The following is an 18605-nucleotide window of genomic DNA, read 5'->3' as shown; positions in this document are numbered from 1 at the left end:
AGTAGAGCTGCTCGTTCTGCCTCAGCTTTTAGGCGTGCAGAGGACACTGAGGAAGCAGTCTTAGAATACTTTGTTTTACTTGATGTGTTTGACACATTGGAAATGCTGTCGTGTGGTTCAATGAACGTTTGTGGCTCAATTTCATTTTTTTTTCTCCATATTTCCACTTCTTTCAGGAAATGTTCATAAGTTCTCATTATTGGTTGATAATAGTTAATTATCTCATTTCCTGTTCCTCCTCTGTGACCATCTCTAGCTCAGATTCATGAGCATTCTTAAAGTCATTGAGAACAGCATCAAATGCTTCAAGACTCTCATCCACAGTTTCAATGTTTCCTCCATCAACAAGAAGGACTTTTATTTCATTCATTTTGCGTGTACACACTCCAGGTTTGCTTCTCCGGGCTGCATAGAGTGAATTTAGATGCTCCTCTGCCCTCTCCAGTGGAGTCTTATTTGGGATTTCATCTCTAACAAACCCCAAGCCCAGTGGCTCTCACCCCCTCTGAGCACCCCCCTGTCAGCCACCCTGATAGCCCTTCTGAAAACCCCCCCACATCCACTGAGGTCAAACACAAGACACAGATTGTACTCCTTATGGACTCAAATGGGAAATATATACAAGAAAAAACCCTTTTCCCCAAACACAGTGTGTCTAAACTCTGGTGTCCAAACACCCAGCGCGCCCAAGACCTTCTGTCTGAGGACCAACTAGGTTCACCCAGCGCACCCTAGACCTTCTGTCTGAGGACCAACTAGGTTCACCCAGCGTGCCCTAGACCTTCTGTCTGAGGACCAACTAGGTTCACCCAGCCACATAATAATACACACAGGCACAAATGACCTGAGAGCACAGCAGGAAAGGGTGGCCACAACACTGAAGGGAGCGATTGAAAAAGCTTCTTCTACTTTCCCCAACGCACAAGTGGTTATCTCCACCCTGCTACAACGAAAAGACTTCCACCCTGCCACAATACAGCGGGTAAACGCAAGTATTTCCCGTGACTGTGCATCAAAACCAAATGTTTTCCTGGCCCACCACTCCACCCTGGACTTGAACAGCCTCTATGACCAGGTCCACCTCTACAAGGTAGCAGTGCCCACCTTAGCCCAGACTCTAAAGGACATCGCTCTCAAACATATCCCCAACACTTCACACAGGAGCAACAGATCAATAGACACCCCACCCAGACCAGCGAGACACTCTCCCAGACCTGTGGGACCAGCCCCTGGACCAACACATAGAGGACCCACGCCAAGAGGACTTACATCCAGACCACAGCACCCACAGACACATCCACACCCCCCACGTCAACCATGCCCACACCCCATTTAGGCCCTCCCAGATCAGACCTATGCCCCTCCTGCCCACCCCATGCACCCCACCCCCGCAAAGAGGGCCTCAACATGGAAGTCACACATACACCCAGGTAGTGAGCGGGCAAACAGGCCCAACCCCCACTCTCACACTCGCCCAAGCCAATGGCATGTACCAGATGCTCAGCAGGCTCTGCTCACACTTACTGGCCCGAGGCCAAACCAAACGACCAACAACATTGGACACTTTATGAACACAAAGCCTTCACTATACCATCCTGGAATAGGCCTGAGGTCAACTGCCTTTGGCCTAAAGAGCAGGAACCTGGACTTCACCAAAGAAATCGGTAATACAGACATTGTCATCCTGAAAGAAACCTGGTATAGAGGAGACAGACCCACTGGTTGCCCTCTAGGTTACAGAGAACTGGTAGTCCCATCCACCAAACTACCAGGTGTGAAACTGGGAAGGGCCTCAGGGGGTATGCTAATTTGGTATAGAGCAGACCTAACTCACTCCATTAAACTAACCAAAACAGGAACATTTTACATTTGGCTAGAAATTCAAAAGGAAAAATATCTTAACAGAGAAAAATGTCCTCCTGTGTGCTACCTATATCCCCCCACTAGAATCCCCATATTTTAATGAAGACAGCTTCTCCATCCTGGAGGGGGAAATCAATCATTTCCAGGCCCAGGGACATGTACTAGTCTGTGGCGACCTAAATGCCAGAACCGGACAAGAAACTGACACCCTCAGCACACAGGGGGACAAACACCTGCCTGCAGGTGACAGCTTTCCCTCCCACATATGCCCCCCTAGGCACAACTATGACAACATAACCAACAAAAACGGGTCACAACTCCTGCAGCTCGCACGCTGGGTATGTCATAGTCAATGGTAGGCTGGACTCCTATGGTAGGTGCTCAATGGTATGTACATAGTCAATGGTAGGGGACTCCTATGGTAGGTACACCTATAGCTCTGTCGCACGCTGGGTATGTACATAGTCAATGGTAGGCTTCGAGGGGACTCCTATGGTAGGTACACCTATAGCTCTGTCGCACGCTGGGTATGTACATAGTCAATGGTAGACTTCGAGGGGAATCCTATGGTAGGTACACCTATAGCTCATCTCTTGGCAGTAGCACTGTAGACTACTTTATCACTGACCTCAACCCAGAGTCTCTCAGAGCGTTCACAGTCAGCCCACTGACACCCCCATCAGACCACAGCAAAATCACAGTCTACTTGAAAAGAGCAATACTCAATCATGAAGAATCAAAGAAAAAGGAACTGAGTAACATTAAGAAATGCTATAGATGGAAGAAATTCAGTTTGGAAACCAACCAAAAAATAATTAGGCAACAACAAATTCAATCCCCTTTAGACAATTTCCTGGGTATAATGTTCCACTGTAATAGTGAAGGTGTAAACTTGGCAGTAGAAAATCTTAACAGTATATTTGACCTCTTAACTTCCCTGTCAAATCTAAACATTTCAAATAGAAAATCGAAGAAAATGAACAACAATGACAAATGTTTTGATGAAGAATGCAAAAACCTAAGAAAGAAATTGAGAAACCTGTCCAACCAAAAACATAGAGACCCAGAAAAAACATGAATCACTAAAACAATACAGAAATCTACGGAAAAAGAAGGAACGCCTTCACTATGGTGAATCACTAAAACAATACAGAAATACACTACGGAAAAAGAAGGAACAGCACGTCAGAAATACACTACGGAAAAAGAAGGAACAGCACGTCAGAAATACACTACGGAAAAAGAAGGAACAGCACGTCAGAAATCAGCAACAACAACACAAAAAATGATCTATCCAAAATGGAGATTTCTGGGTAAACCACTTCTCCAATCTTTTTGGCTCTATAACAAAGAATAAAGAGCAAAAACATATACAGGATCAAGTAAAAATCTTATCAACTATTAAAGACTACCAGAACCCATTGGATTCTCCAATTACCTTGAATGAGCTACAGGACAAAATAAAAACCCTCCAACTCAAAAAGCCATGTGGTTTTGATGGTATCCTTAATGAAATTATCAGATATACAGAGAACAAATTCCAATTGGCAATACTAAAACTCTTCAACATCATCCTTAGCTCTGGCATCTTCCCCAATATTTGGAACCAAGGACTTATCACCCCAATTGTCACACCCTGACCATAGTTTGCTTTGTATGTTTCTATGTTTTGGTTGGTCAGGGTGTGATCTGGGTGGGCATTCTATGTTGCATGTCTTGTTTGTCTATTTCTATGTCTGGCCTGATATGGTTCTCAATCAGAGGCAGGTGTTAGTCATTGTCTCTGATTGGGAACCATATTTAGGTAGCCTGGGTTTCACTGTGTGTTTCTGGGTGATTGTCTCTGTGTTTTACACCAGATAGGACTAGTTTAGGTTTCACTGTGTGTTGGTGGGTGATTGTTCCTGTCTCTGTGTTTTGCACCAGATAGGACTGTTTTAGGTTTCACTGTGTGTTGGTGGGTGATTGTTCCTGTCTCTGTGTTTTACACCAGATAGGACTGTTTTAGGTTTCACTGTGTGTTTGTGGGTGATTGTTCCTGTCTCTGTGGTTTACACCAGATAGGACTGTTGTAGGTTTCACTGTGTGGGTGATGGTTCCTGTCTCTGTGTTTTAGGTTTTCGCACGTTTGTTGTTTTGTTAGTTTATTCGTGTACAGTTTCTTTATTAATCTTTATTTACAATGAATAACAACCACGCTGCATTTTGGTCCGCCTCTACTTCACCTAAAGAAAACCGTTACACCAATCCACAAAAGTGGAGCCAAATTTGACCCCAATAACTACCGTGGGATATGCGTCAACAGCAACCTTGGGAAAATCCTCTGCATTATAATAATAATATAATATATGCCATTTAGCAGACGCTTTTATCCAAAGCGACTTACAGTCATGTGTGCATACATTCTACGTATGGGTGGTCCCGGGGATCAAACCCACTACCCTGGCGTTACAAGCGCCATGCTCTACCAACTGAGCTACAGAAGGACCAGCAGACTCGTACATTTCCTCAATGAAAACAATGTACTGAGCAAATGTCAAATTGGCTTTTTACCAAATTACTGTACAACAGACCATGTATTCACCCTGCACACCCTAATTGACAACCAAACAAACCAAAACAAAGTCTTCTCATGCTTTGTTGATTTAAAAAATATATATATTTGGCATGAGGGTCTGCTATACAAATTGATGGAAAGTGGTGTTGGGGGTAAAACATACGACATTATAAAATCCATGTTCACAGACAAGTGTGCGGTTAAAATTGGCAAAAAACACACACATTTCTTCCCACCGGGCTGTGGGGTGAGACAGGGATGCAGCTTAAGCCCCACCCTCTTTCACATATAAATCAATGAATTGGCGCGGGCACTAGAAAAGTCTGCAGCACCCGGCCTCACCCTACTCGAATCTGAAGTCAAATGTCTACTGTTTGCTGATGATCTGATGCTTCTGTCACCAACCAATAGGGCCTACAGCAGCACCTAGATATTCTGCACATATTCTGTCAGACCTTGGCCCTAACAGTAAATCTCAGTAAGACAAAAATAATGGTGTTCCAAAAAAGGTCCAGTCGCCAGGACCACATTTACAAATTCCATCTAGACACTGTTGCCCTAGAGGAAACAAAAAACTATACATACCTTGGCCTAAACATCAGTGCCACAGGTAACTTCCACAAAGCTGTGAACGATCTAAGGGACAAGGCAAGAAGGGAATTCTATGCCATCAAAAGGAACATAAAATTCAACATACCAATTAGGATCTGGCTAAAAATACTTGAATCAGTCATAGAGCCCATTGCCCTTTATGGCTGTGAGGTCTGGGGTCCGCTCACCAACCAAGACTTCACAAAATGGGACAAACACCAAATTGAGAATATCCTCCATGTACAACGTAGAACACCAAATAATGCATGCAGAGCAGAATTAGGCCGATACTCACTAATTATCAAAAGAGCCATTAAATTCTACAACCACCTAAAAGGAAGCGATTCCCAAACCTTCCATTACAAAGCCATCACCTACAGAGAGATGAACCTGGAGAAGAGTTCCCTAAGCAAGCTGATCCTGGGGCTCTGTTCACAAACACAAACACACCCCACAGAGCCCCAGGACAGCAGCACAATTAGACCCAACCAAATAATGAGAAAACTAAAATATAATTACTTGACACATTGGAAAGAATTAACAAAAAAACAGAGCAAACTAGAATGCTATTTGGCCCTAACCAGAGAGTACACAGTGGCAGAATACCTGACCACTGTGACTGACCCAAACTGAAGGAAAGCTTTGACTATGTACAGACTCAGTGAGCATAGCCTTGCCATTGAGAAAGGCCGCCGTAGGCAGACATGGCTCTCAAGAGAAGACAGGCTATGTGCACTGCCCACAAAATGAGGTGGAAACTGAGCTGCACTTCCTAACCTCCTGTCCAACGTATGACCATATTAGAGACACATATTTCCCTCAGATTACACAGATCCACAAAGAATACGAAAAGAAACCCAATTTTGATGAACTCCCATATCTTCTGGGTGAAATTCCACAGTGTGCCATCACAGCAGCAAGATTTGTGACAGCAGCAAGATTTGCCACAAGAAAAGGGAAACCAGTGAAGAACAAACACCATTGTAAATACAACCAATATTTAAGCTTATTTATTTTCCCTTGTGTACCCTTAACCATTTGTACATCGTTGCAACACTGTATATATACGTAATATGACGTTTTGTAATGCCTTTATTGTTTTGACACTTCTGTATGTGTAATGTACTGTTTACTGTTAATTTTGATTGTTTATTTCACTTTTGTATATTAGCTACCTCACTTGCTTTGGCAATGTTAACACATGTTTCCCATGCCAATAAAGCCCCTTGAATTGAATTGAAAGAGAGAGACAGATCGAGTGAGAGGCAGACAGAGAGAGAGAGAGAGAGAGAGAGAGAGACACAGAGATCGAGTGAGAGAGATCGACAGACAGAGAGAGAGAGACAGAGAGAATGAGAGAGACAGATCGAGTGAGAGGCAGACAGAGAGAGAGAGAGAGAGAGAGAGAGAGAGACACAGAGATCGAGTGAGAGAGATCGACAGAGAGAGAGAGAGACAGAGAGAATGAGAGAGACAGATCGAGTGAGAGGCAGACAGAGAGAGAGAGAGAGAGAGAGAGACGCAGAGATCGAGTGAGAGAGATCGACAGACAGAGAGAGAGAGACAGAGAGAATGAGAGAGACAGATCGAGTGAGAGGCAGACAGAGAGAGAGAGAGAGAGAGAGACACACAGAGATCGAGTGAGAGAGATCGACAGACAGAGAGAGAGAGAGACACAGAGACAGAGAGAGACAGAGACAGAATGAGAGTCCCTTACCTTGTAGAGAGCGAAGGTGCGTACGCTGTAGGTAGCCAGCTCCACAGTATCCAACATGCTGACCTGTATCATACCATAGGTCTCTGTCCCTCTGACAGGCCAGTACTGGTCACACTTCACCTGGTAGAGGAGGAAGAACACAATCAGTCGGGTCCAGAGTTTGACCTCATGCTTCTCTAAATATCATACACTGGGGTTCCGGAGTCTTTCCTAGTCAGGTCATGTTGACCAGGGAAAACTCCTGGCCCAATGCACAACAATGTGGTACGCTGGTGAGACAGGGTATAAAGACATACGCAGTAACAGATAATATTGCCCAATATCTCTCCAAAGCCTCATGGAGCCCCAGCAGCTCCACTGTCCCTCAATGGAACAGGCGGAACATTCTATCCAGACAGACTGTTTTATTATCAACAAGCTAATAGCTGGTTGGATCATCAGCATCCGTCGTTTACGTTCGCTTCGGAGACCATTTTGTGGAAAATGTCTGCTACCCACTACCTTTCTGGGTTATGACATAAATGTAACCTGTTCCAAAATGGCACCCTATTCCCTATATATAGTGCACTACAACGACATAGGGTACAAGGTGCTGTCTGGGACGCATCCGACGTCATGTGTCTAATTCATCCAGTGATGGCAGCCTAGAGGGAGACAGCAGGAGTGACCACCTGGTCACATCAGTCTGTGGGACAAACCTTCCCCTCTACCAAGCCTGACGTTAAAGAGGTAAGGGCTAAATGCTAGGGGCCACAACAATATAACATGACAGATACACACAGACCAGAACCTGGCACAAAATCTATCCACACCTGTGTTATTTTCCTTTTCAATACCGGAGTAACAGATACGCAGAGTTTGACGTTGGCTCCATTAGGCAGAGTTTGACGTTGGCTCCATTAGGCAGAGTTTGACGTTGGCTCCATTAGGCAGAGTTTGACGTTGGCTCCATTAGGCAGAGTTTGACGTTGGCTCCATTAGGCAGAGTTTGACGTTGGCTCCATTAGGCAGAGTTTGACGTTGGCTCTATTAGGCAGAGTTTAACGTTGGCTCCATTAGGCAGAGTTTGACGTTGGCTCTATTAGGCAGAGTTTGACGTTGGCTCTATTAGGCAGAGTTTGACGTTGGCTCTATTAGGCAGAGTTTGACGTTGGCTCCATTAGGCAGAGTTTGACGTTGGCTCTATTAGGCAGAGTTTGACGTTGGCTCTATTAGGCAGAGTTTGACGTTGGCTCCATTAGGCAGAGTTTGACGTTGGCTCTATTAGGCAGAGTTTGACGTTGGCTCCATTAGGCAGAGTTTGACGTTGGCTCCATTAGGCAGAGTTTGACGTTGGCTCCATTAGGCAGAGTTTGACGTTGGCTCCATTAGGCAGAGTTTAACGTTGGCTCTATTAGGCAGAGTTTGACGTTGGCTCCATTAGGCAGAGTTTGACGTTGGCTCCATTAGGCAGAGTTTTGACATTGGCCCCATTACGACAGGCAAGTTGGCGTAAAACACCTTGTTGCTAGCTCGTAGCTCGTAGCTCCTAGCTCCGAGCCAACACTGGAGTCTTTTGCAAATTCAACTTAAAAATATATATGTATTTTTTAAAAACCGGAAAAACATTCAAATAAATCATTTACCTTTGAAGAACTTCGGATGTTTTCAATGAGGAGACTCTGTTAGATAGCAAATGTTCAGTTTTCCCGAAAGATTATTTGTGCAGGAGAAATCGGTCCGTTTTCTGCGTCATGTTTGGCTACCAAAAACCCCGAAAATTCAGTTATAAAAACGCCGAACTTTTTCCAAAATAACTCCATAATATTGACTGAAACATGGCAAACGTTGTTTAGAATCAATCCTCAAGGTGTTTTTCTACATATCTCTTCAATGATGTATCGTTCCTGGAAGTGTGCTTCTCCCTCTGAATCGCATGGTAAAATGATTGCAGCTGGGAATTACGCACCAACTTAGACAAAGGACACCGGGCGGACCCCTGGCAAATGTAGTCTCTTATGGTCAATCTTCCAATGATATGCCTACAAATACGCCACAATGCTGCAGACATCTTGGACGAATGGCAGAGAGCATAAGCTCATTCACGGCACATTCACAGCCTTATAAGGAGACGATAGTAAAACAGAGCCTCAAAAATTCTGCTCATTTCCTGTTTGAGGTTTCATCTTGGTTTCGCCTGTAGCATCATTTCTGGGGCACTCACAGATAATATCTTTGCAGTTTTGAAAACGTCAGTGTTTTCTTTCCAAAGCTGCCAATTATATGCATAGTCGAGCATCTTTTCATGACAAAATATTGCGCTTAAAACGGGCACGTTTTTTTAAAAATCCAATAATGACATAGCGCCCCCATAGGTTGAAGAGGTTATTTACAATGACGGCCTACACCGGCCAAACCCGGGTCGATGCTGGGCCAATTGTGCGCCGCCCTATGGGACTCCCAATCACAGCCGGTTGTGATACACTCTATAATTCAGCAATGAGGAACGAGGAGGTGTGGGATGTGGCTAAGCAGTAGAATCAGAAAAAACTGATAAAAATACACCTTATGGAACAACGGGGACTGTGAAGAGACACACACACTCTACACACGCATTGTATTGTAGATATGTGATAGTAGAGTAGTCAGAGGGAACACACCGAATGTGTTGTGAAAAGTGTCATGTTATATTTTGAATTGTATATAACTGATGCTGGACCCCGGGAAGAGTAGCTGTTGCCTTGGCAGGAACTAATGGGGATCCATAATAAACCCCAGGAAGAGTAGCTGTTGCCTTGGCAAGAACTAATGGGGATCCATAATAAACCCCAGGAAGAGTAGCCTGCCTTGGCAGGAACTAATGGGGATCCATAATAAACCCCAGGAAGAGTAGCTGTTGGGAGGAACTAATGGGGATCCATAATAAACCCCAGGAAGAGTAGCTGTTGCCTTGGCAGGAACTAATATAATAATAATAATATATGCCATTTAGCAGACGCTTTTATCCAAAGCGACTTACAGTCATGTGTGCATACATTCTACGTATGGGTGGTCCCGGGAATCGAACCCACTACGCTGGCGTTACAAGCGCCATGCTCTACCAACTGAGCTACAGAAGGACCACTAATGGGGATCCATAATAAACCCCAGGAAGAGTAGCTGTTGCCTTGGCAGGAACTAATGGGGATCCATAATAAACCCCAGTGTCACGCCCTGGTCGAAGTATTTTGTGTTTTTCTTTATGTATTTGGTCAGGCCAGGGTGTGACATGGGTTTTTGTATGTGGTGTGTATGTAGTGGGATTGTAGCTTAGTGGGGTGTTCTAGGAGAGTCTATGGCTGTCTGAAGTGGTTCTCAATCAGAGGCAGGTGTTTATCGTTGTCTCTGATTGGGAGCCATATTTAGGCAGCCATATTCTTTGGTTGTATTGTGGGTGATTGTCCTGAGTGTCTTGATGTCCTTAGTCTGTGTTAGTTTGCACCAGTTAAGGCTTCGGTTTTCACTACGTTTATTGTTTTGTAGAGTTTGTGTTTTGGATTTGTGTTACGTTGTGTAAATAAACATGGATCACAATATACGCGCTGCAGTTTGGTCCGACTCTCCTTCACCACATGAAAACCGTGACACCCAGGAAGAGTAGCTGCTGCCTTGGCAGAAACTAATGGGGATCCTTAATAAACCCCAGGAAGAGTAGCTGCTGCTTTGGCAGGAACTAATGGGGATACATAATAAACCCCAGGAAGAGTAGCTGCTGCCTTGGCAGAAACTAATGGGGATCCATAATAAACCCCAGGAAGAGTAGCTGTTGCCTTGGCAGGAACTAATGGGGATCCATAATAAACCCCAGGAAGAGTAGCTGCTGCCTTTGTAGGAACTAATGGGGATCCATAATAAACCCCAGGAAGAGTAGCTGTTGCCTTGGCAGGAACTAATGGGGATCCATAATAAACCCCAGGAAGAGTAGCTGCTGCCTTGGCAGGAACTAATGGGGATCCATAATAAACCCCAGGAAGAGTAGCTGTTGCCTTGGCAGGAACTAATGGGGATCCTTAATAAACCCCAGGAAGAGTAGCTGTTGCCTTGGCAGGAACTAATGGGGATCCATAATAAACCCCAGGAAGAGTAGCTGTTGCCTTGGCAGGAACTAATGGGGATCCATAATAAATACAAATACCAATAAACCAATAAGACCTGTTCTTACGCAATGCAGAGTACCTGGACACAGCCCTAAGCCGTGGTATATTGGCCATATACCACAAACCACCGAGGTGCCTTATTGCTATTATAAACTCTTAACCAATGTAATTAGAGCAGTAAAAACAAGTGTTTTGTTATAATTGTAAATAAAGTCATAGTTGACATAGCACATTCACAATTTATACTGTATATCCTATTGTGTGGGGCGGCAGGTAGCTCAGTGAGTAGGAGCGCTGTGCCAATAACCGAATCCCCGAGCTGACAAGGTAAAAAATGTGCCGTTCTGCCCCTGAACAAGGCAGTTAACCCACTGTTCCCCTGGGCGTCGATGACGTGGATGTTAATTATGGCAGCTCCCCTGCACCTCTCTGATTCAGAGGGTGTTGGGTTTAAATTCAGAAGACACATTTCAGTTGAATGCATTCAGTTGTACAACTGACTAGGTATTCCCCCTTTCCCCTATTGTGTCCTTATCAGTTAACTACGATACACTACTTCCTCATCACTTGTTCATTTGTACTCATATTGATAAATAAATAAATAGATAAATGTACTGCAGTGTTGAGGCAGTAAGGCACGTAAGCATTTCACTGCACCATTTATACCACCATTTATACCATCATTTATACCTCCATTTATGCCACCATTTATGCCACCATTTATGCCACCATTTATACCACCATTTATACCACCATTTATACCACCATTTATGCCACCATTTATGCCACCATTTATACCACCATTATACCACCATTTATACCACCATTTATGCCACCATTTATACCACCATTTATACCACAATTTATGCCACCATTTATGCCACCGTTTACCGTTTATACCTCCATTTATACCACCATTTATACCACCATTTATACCACAATTTATACCACCATTTATGCCACCATTTATGCCACCATTTATACCACCATTATACCACCATTTATACCACCATTTATGCCACCATTTATACCACCATTTATACCATCATTTATACCTCCATTTATGCCACCATTATACCACCATTTATGCCACCATTTATGCCACCATTTATACCACCATTATACCACCATTTATACCACCATTTATGCCACCATTTATACCACCATTTATACCATCATTTATACCTCCATTTATGCCACCATTATACCACCATTTATACCACCATTTATACCACCATTTATACACCATTTATACCACCATTTATGCCACCATTTATACCACCATTTATACCACCATTTATATCACCATTTATGCCACCATTTATACCACCATTTATGCCACCATTTATACCACCATTTATGCCACCATTTATACCACCATTTATACCACCATTTATGCCACCATTTATGCCACCATTTATGCCACCATTTATACCACCATTTATACCACCATTTATGCCACCATTTATACCACCATTTATGCCACCATTTATGCCACCATTTATACCACCATTTATGCCACCATTTATACCACCATTTATGCCACCATTTATACCACCATTTATACCTGCTGTCGACTGTGTACGTGGCGAACACCATTTGATTTGAAGCTCGATCAAGCTTGAAAGGAACAAACAATTTAAGCAATAAGACATGAGAACGCTGAGGCTGTTGTGTGATGACGTCTGGCTAGGGACTGTTTTAAAAACCCGACGCGAAGCAGAGGAAACAGCCGTGGGTGGGGCTTTCAAAATCGGTTACCAAAAAACATACATATATACACATATATATACACACACACACATATATATATACACACACACACACATATATATACACACACACACACATATATACACACACACACATATATATACACACACACACACACACATATATATACACACACACACATATATATATACACACACACACATATATATACACACACACACACACACATATATATACACACACACACATATATATATACACACACACACATATATATATACACACACACACACACATATATATACACACACACACACATATATATATATATATATACAGTTGAAGTCGGAAGTTTACATACACTTATGTTGGAGTCATTGAAATTCGTTTTTCATCCACTCCACAGATTTCTTGTTAACAAACTATAGTTTTGGCAAGTCGATTAGGACATCTACTTTGTGTGTGACACAAGTCATTTTTCCAACAATTGTTTACAGACAGATTATTTCACTTATAATTCACTGTATCACAATTCCAGTGGGTCAGAAGTTTACATACAAGTTGACTGTGCCTTTAAACAGCTTGGAAAATTCCAGAAAATGATGCCATGGCGTTAGAATTTTTTGATAGGCTAATTGACATCATTTGAGTCAATTGTAGGTGTACCTGTGGATGTATTTCAAGGCCTACCATCAAACTCACTGCCTCTTTGCTTGACATCCAATGGAAAAATCACATGTCATCGGTACAAACACTAAACACCATGGGAACATATAAACACCATGGAAACATATAAACACCATGGAAACATATAAACACCATGGAAACATATAAACACCATGGGAACATATAAACACCATGGAAACATATAAACACCATGGAAACATATAAACACCATGGAAACATATAAACACCATGGAAACATATAAACACCATGGAAACATATAAACACCATGGAAACATATAAACACCATGGGAACATATAAACACCATGGAAACATATAAACACCATGGGAACATATAAACACCATGGAAACATATAAACACCATGGAACCGTCATACCGCTCAGGTCATACCGCGCAGCCGTCATACCGCTCAGGTCATACCGCGCAGCCGTCATACCGCTCAGGTCATACCGCGCAGCCGTCATACCGCTCAGGTCATACCGCGCAGCCGTCATACCGCTCAGGTCATACCGCGCAGCCGTCATACCGCTCAGGTCATACCGCGCAGCCGTCATACCGCTCAGGTCATACCGCGCAGCCGTCATACCGCTCAGGTCATACCGCGCAGCCGTCAGCCGCTCAGGTCATACCGCTCAGGTCATACCGCGCAGCCGTCATACCGCTCAGGTCATACCGCGCAGCCGTCATACCGCTCAGGTCATACCGCAGGCAGCCGTCATACCGCTCAGGTCATACCGCGCAGCCGTCATACCGCTCAGGTCATACCGCGCAGCCGTCATACCGCTCAGGTCATACCGCGCAGCCGTCATACCGCTCAGGTCATACCGCGCAGCCGTCATACCGCTCAGGTCATACCGCGCAGCCGTCATACCGCTCAGGCATTCTGTCCCCTAGAGATGAACGTACTTTGGTGTGAAAAGTGCAAATCAATCCCAGAACAACAGCAAAGGACCTTGTGAAGATGCTGGTGGAAACAGGTACAAAAGTATCTATATCCACAGTAAAACGAGTCCTATATCGATATAACCTGAAAGGTCGCTCAGCAAGGAAGAAGCCACTGCTCCAAAACCGCCATAAAAAAGCCAGACTACGGTTTGCAACTGAACATGGGGACAAAGATCGTATTTTTTGGAGAAATGTCCTCTGGTCTGATGAAACAAAAATAGAACTGTTTGGCCATAATGACCATTGTTATGTTTGGAGAAAAAGAGGGTGGCTTGCAAGCCGAAGAACACCATCCCAAACGTGAAGCACGGGGGTGGCAGCATCATGCTGTAAGGGTGCTTTGCTGCAGGAGGGACTGGTGCACTTGACTAAATAGATGGCATCATGAGGTAGGAGAATTATGTGGATATATTGAAGCAACATCTCAAGACATCAGTCAGGAAGTTGATAATTAAAATGGAACGGTCAACAGATTACCCAGGGATTGTCGTGAATAACTGAATAACTCCCCGGCTATCAATTCAGGATCCACACAACACATTTTTATAAATACTAGATAAACCCCAAGTCTGCTTTATACACCATGAAATAACAGGTTTGGAGGACCAGAAACAACCTCGGCACGTACACGAACAGTCTGAAACAGTACACATTATCTGTGCCATTCAGATCCAATCTTCTTCAGAGCATAGCGAGGACACAGACAGGCGGTGGCCGCGCCCCCAATGGTAACCTGCTTTAGGTAGTGCACTGCAATAGGGCTCCATTTGGGACGGGCAAAGGCAGAGAGCACGTTGTTGTGTCCAAACAGAACCTGCTTTAGGTAGTGCACTACAATAGGGCTCCATTTGGGACGGGCAAAGGCAGAGAGGATGTTGTTGTGTCCAAACAGAACCTGCTTTAGGTAGTGCACTACAATAGGGCTCCATTTGGGACGGGCAAAGGCAGAGAGGATGTTGTTGTGTCCAAACAGAAGGTCAAAGTCAATGGAAAGCCTGTTGAAAATGGCGACTTGTTAAAAGGCTACCAGGATACACTCAGTCATCGATTTGGGATACATGAAGAGGAAGAGGAAGGAGGAGGAAGAGGAAGGAGGAGGAAGAGGAAGGAGGAGGAAGAGAGAGAGGAAGGAGGTAACAACGGTACTGCTATCTTAACCAGACAGAAACTGTGTAGACAACAGGAGAGCTGACATTTGGATGCAGTACCAGATAGAAGAGGCCAATCTTTTCTACGAAAATACTCTCTCCTGTAAAACAGACATTTCACCGTCTCTCAGTTCAGACAGAGATAATTGCGTCTCTCAGTTCAGACAGAGATAATTATGTCTCTCAGTTCAGACAGAGATAATTATGTCTCTCAGTTCAGACAGAGATAATTATGTCTCTCAGTTCAGACAGATATCATTGTGTCTCTCAGTTCAGACAGAGATAATTATGTCTCTCAGTTCAGACAGAGATAATTATGTCTCTCAGTTCAGACAGAGATAATTATGTCTCTCAGTTCAGACAGAGATAATTATGTCTCTCAGTTCAGACAGAGATCATTGTGTCTCTCAGTTCAGACAGAGATCAGTGTGTCTCTCAGTTCAGACAGAGATCATTGTGTCTCTCAGTCCAGAGAACATTGTGTCTCTCAGTTCAGACAGAGATCAGTGTGTCTCTCAGTTCAGACAGAGATCAGTGTGTCTCTCAGTTCAGACAGAGATCATTGTGTCTCTCAGTCCAGAGAACATTGCGTCTCTCAGTTCAGACAGAGATCAGTGTGTCTCTCAGTTCAGACAGAGATCAGTGTGTCTCTCAGTTCAGACAGAGATCAGTGTGTCTCTCAGTTCAGACAGAGATCAGTGTGTCTCTCAGTTCAGACAGAGATCATTGTGTCTCTCAGTCCAGAGAACATTGCGTCTCTCAGTTCAGACAGAGATCAGTGTGTCTCTCAGTTCAGACAGAGATCAGTGTGTCTCTCAGTTCAGACAGAGATCAGTGTGTCTCTCAGTTCAGACAGAGATCAGTGTGTCTCTCAGTTCAGGTGTCTCACATGGCCAGAGGCATGGTACTCACGCGTGACTTCTCCTCCAGTCGTGTCATCATGACGATAGTGTGAGCCCTCTGCTCCCACACCATCCTCCAGAAGTCACTGAGGGTCTCGGGAAGAGGGCCCTGCGTAGCGATGTAGGCATTCTGTTTCCTGTAGCCGTCTATGTAGTTGGCGTTGATGTAGTCACTACCAGGAACAGCTGAGAGAGAGAGGGCATGGAGGGAGAGGAGAGGGCATGGAGGGAGGGGAGAGGGCATGGAGGGAGGGAGGGAGAGGGCATGGAGGGAGGGGAGAGGGCATGGAGGGAGAGGAGAGGGCATGGAGGGAGGGTAGAGGGCATGGAGGGAGAGGAGAGGGCATGGAGGGAGGGGAGAGGGCATGGAGGGAGTGGAGAGGGCATGGGGTGAGGGCATGGAGGGAGGGGAGAGGGCATGGAGGGAGGGGAGAGGGCATGGAGGGAGGGAGGGGAGAGGGCATGGAGGGAGGGAGAGGGCATGGAGGAAGGGGAGGGAGGGAGGGGAGAGGGCATGGAGGGAGGGGAGAGGGCATGGAGGGGGAGGGCATGGAGGGAGGGCATGGAGGGAGGGGAGAGGGCATGGGGTGAGGGCATGGAGGGAAGGGAGAGGGCATGGAGGGAGGGGAGGGGGGCATGGAGGGAGGGGAGATGGGGGGGGAGAGGGCATGGAGGGGGGGAGGGATGGAGGGAGGGAGAGGGCATGGAGGGATGGAGGGAGAGGGCATGGAGGGAGGGGAGAGGGCATGGGAGGGAGGGGAGAGGGCATGGAGGGAGGGCATGGAGGGAGAGGGTGGAGAGGGCATGGAGGGAGAGGGAGAGGACATGGGGAGAGGGCATGGAGGGAGGGGAGAGGGCATGGAGGGAGGGGAGAGGGCATGGAGGGAAGGGAGAGGGCATGGAGGGAGGGGAGAGGGCATGGGGGGAGGGCATGGAGGGAGAAGGGAGGGGCATGGAGGGAGGAGGGATGGAGGGAGAGGGCATGGAGGGAGGTGGGGAGAGGGCATGGAGGGAAGGGAGAGGACATGGAGGGAAGGGAGAGGACATGGAGGGAGGGGCATGGAGGGAGGAGGGAGGGGAGAGGGCATGGAGGTAGGTGAGAGGGCATGGAGGGAGGTGAGAGGGCATGGAGGGAAGGGAGAGGACATGGAGGGAAGGGAGAGGGCATGGAGGGAAGGGAGAGGGCATGGAGGGAAGGGAGAGGGTATGGAGGGAGAGGGCATGGAGGGAAGGGAGAGGGCATGGAGGGAAGGGAGAGGACATGGAGGGAGGGGAGAGGGCATGGAGGGAAGGGAGAGGACATGGAGGGAGGGGGAGAGGGCATGGAGGGAGGGGAGAGGGCATGGAGGGAAGGGAGAGGGCATGGAGGGGGAGAGGGCATGGAGGGAAGGGAGAGGGCATGGAGGGGGAGAGGGCATGGAGGGAAGGGAGAGGGCATGGAGGGAGGGGATGGAAGGAGGGCATGGAGGGAGGGGAGAGGGCATGGAGGGATGGGGAGGGAGGGCATGGAGGGAGGGGAGAGGGCATGGAAGGAAGGGAGAGGGCATGGAGGGAAGGGAGAGGGGAGAGGGCATGGAGGGAGGGGAGAGGGCATGGAGGGAGGTGAGAGGGCATGGAGGGAAGGGAGAGGACATGGAGGGAAGGGAGAGGGCATGGAGGGAGGGGAGAGGGCATGGAGGGAGGGGAGAGGGCATGGAGGGAAGGGAGAGGGCATGGAGGGAGGGGAGAGGGCATGGGGGAGGGCAGAGGGCATGGAGGGATGGGGGAGAGGGCATGGAGGGAGGGGAGAGGGCATGGAGGGAAGGGAGAGGGCATGGAGGGAAGGGAGAGGGCATGGAGGGAGGGGAGAGGGCATGGGGGGAGGGAGAGGGCATGGAGGGAGGGGAGAGGGCATGGAAGGAAGGGAGAGGGCATGGAGGGAGGGAGAGGGCATGGAGGGGGGGAGGGCATGGAGGGAGGGGCATGGAGGGAGGGATGGGGAGGGGAGAGGGCATGGAGGGAGAGGGTGAGAGGGCATGGAGGGAAGGGCATGGAGAGGACATGGAGGGAGGGGCATGGAGGGAGGGAGGGAGGGGAGAGGGCATGGAGGGAGGTGGAGAGGGCATGGAGGGAAGGGAGAGGACATGGAGGGAAGGGAGAGGGCATGGAGGGAAGGGAGAGGGCATGGAGGGAGGGGAGAGGGCATGGAGGGAAGGGAGAGGGCATGGAGGGAGGGGAGAGGGCATGGATGGAAGGGAGAGGGTATGGAGGGAAGGGAGAGGGTATGGAGGGAGAGGGCATGGAGGGAAGGGAGAGGGCATGGAGGGAGGGGAGAGGGCATGGAGGGAGGGGGAGAGGGCATGGAGG

At 46.7% G+C, this 18605-nt stretch overlaps 1 protein-coding gene across 8 annotated transcripts in view; it reads right to left on the bottom strand.

The window, feature by feature from the left end:
* The window catches only part of LOC124009295 (receptor-type tyrosine-protein phosphatase F), a 462304-nt gene that overhangs the window by 28531 nt on the left and 415168 nt on the right, over nucleotides 1-18605 (bottom strand). For all 8 annotated transcript variants that reach the window (XM_046320941.1, XM_046320940.1, XM_046320945.1 and 5 more), the window contains 2 exons: nucleotides 16270-16445; nucleotides 6729-6848 (listed from right to left, as the gene is read on the bottom strand). In XM_046320941.1, coding sequence (XP_046176897.1) covers nucleotides 6729-6848; nucleotides 16270-16445 — 296 coding nt within the window. The remainder of the gene's footprint in view (nucleotides 1-6728; nucleotides 6849-16269; nucleotides 16446-18605) is intronic.

This window comes from Oncorhynchus gorbuscha, linkage group LG22 (genome assembly GCF_021184085.1).
Source record: "Oncorhynchus gorbuscha isolate QuinsamMale2020 ecotype Even-year linkage group LG22, OgorEven_v1.0, whole genome shotgun sequence".
Classification (NCBI taxonomy): domain Eukaryota; kingdom Metazoa; phylum Chordata; class Actinopteri; order Salmoniformes; family Salmonidae; genus Oncorhynchus; species Oncorhynchus gorbuscha.
This window is presented reverse-complemented; position numbering and strand designations above follow the sequence as displayed.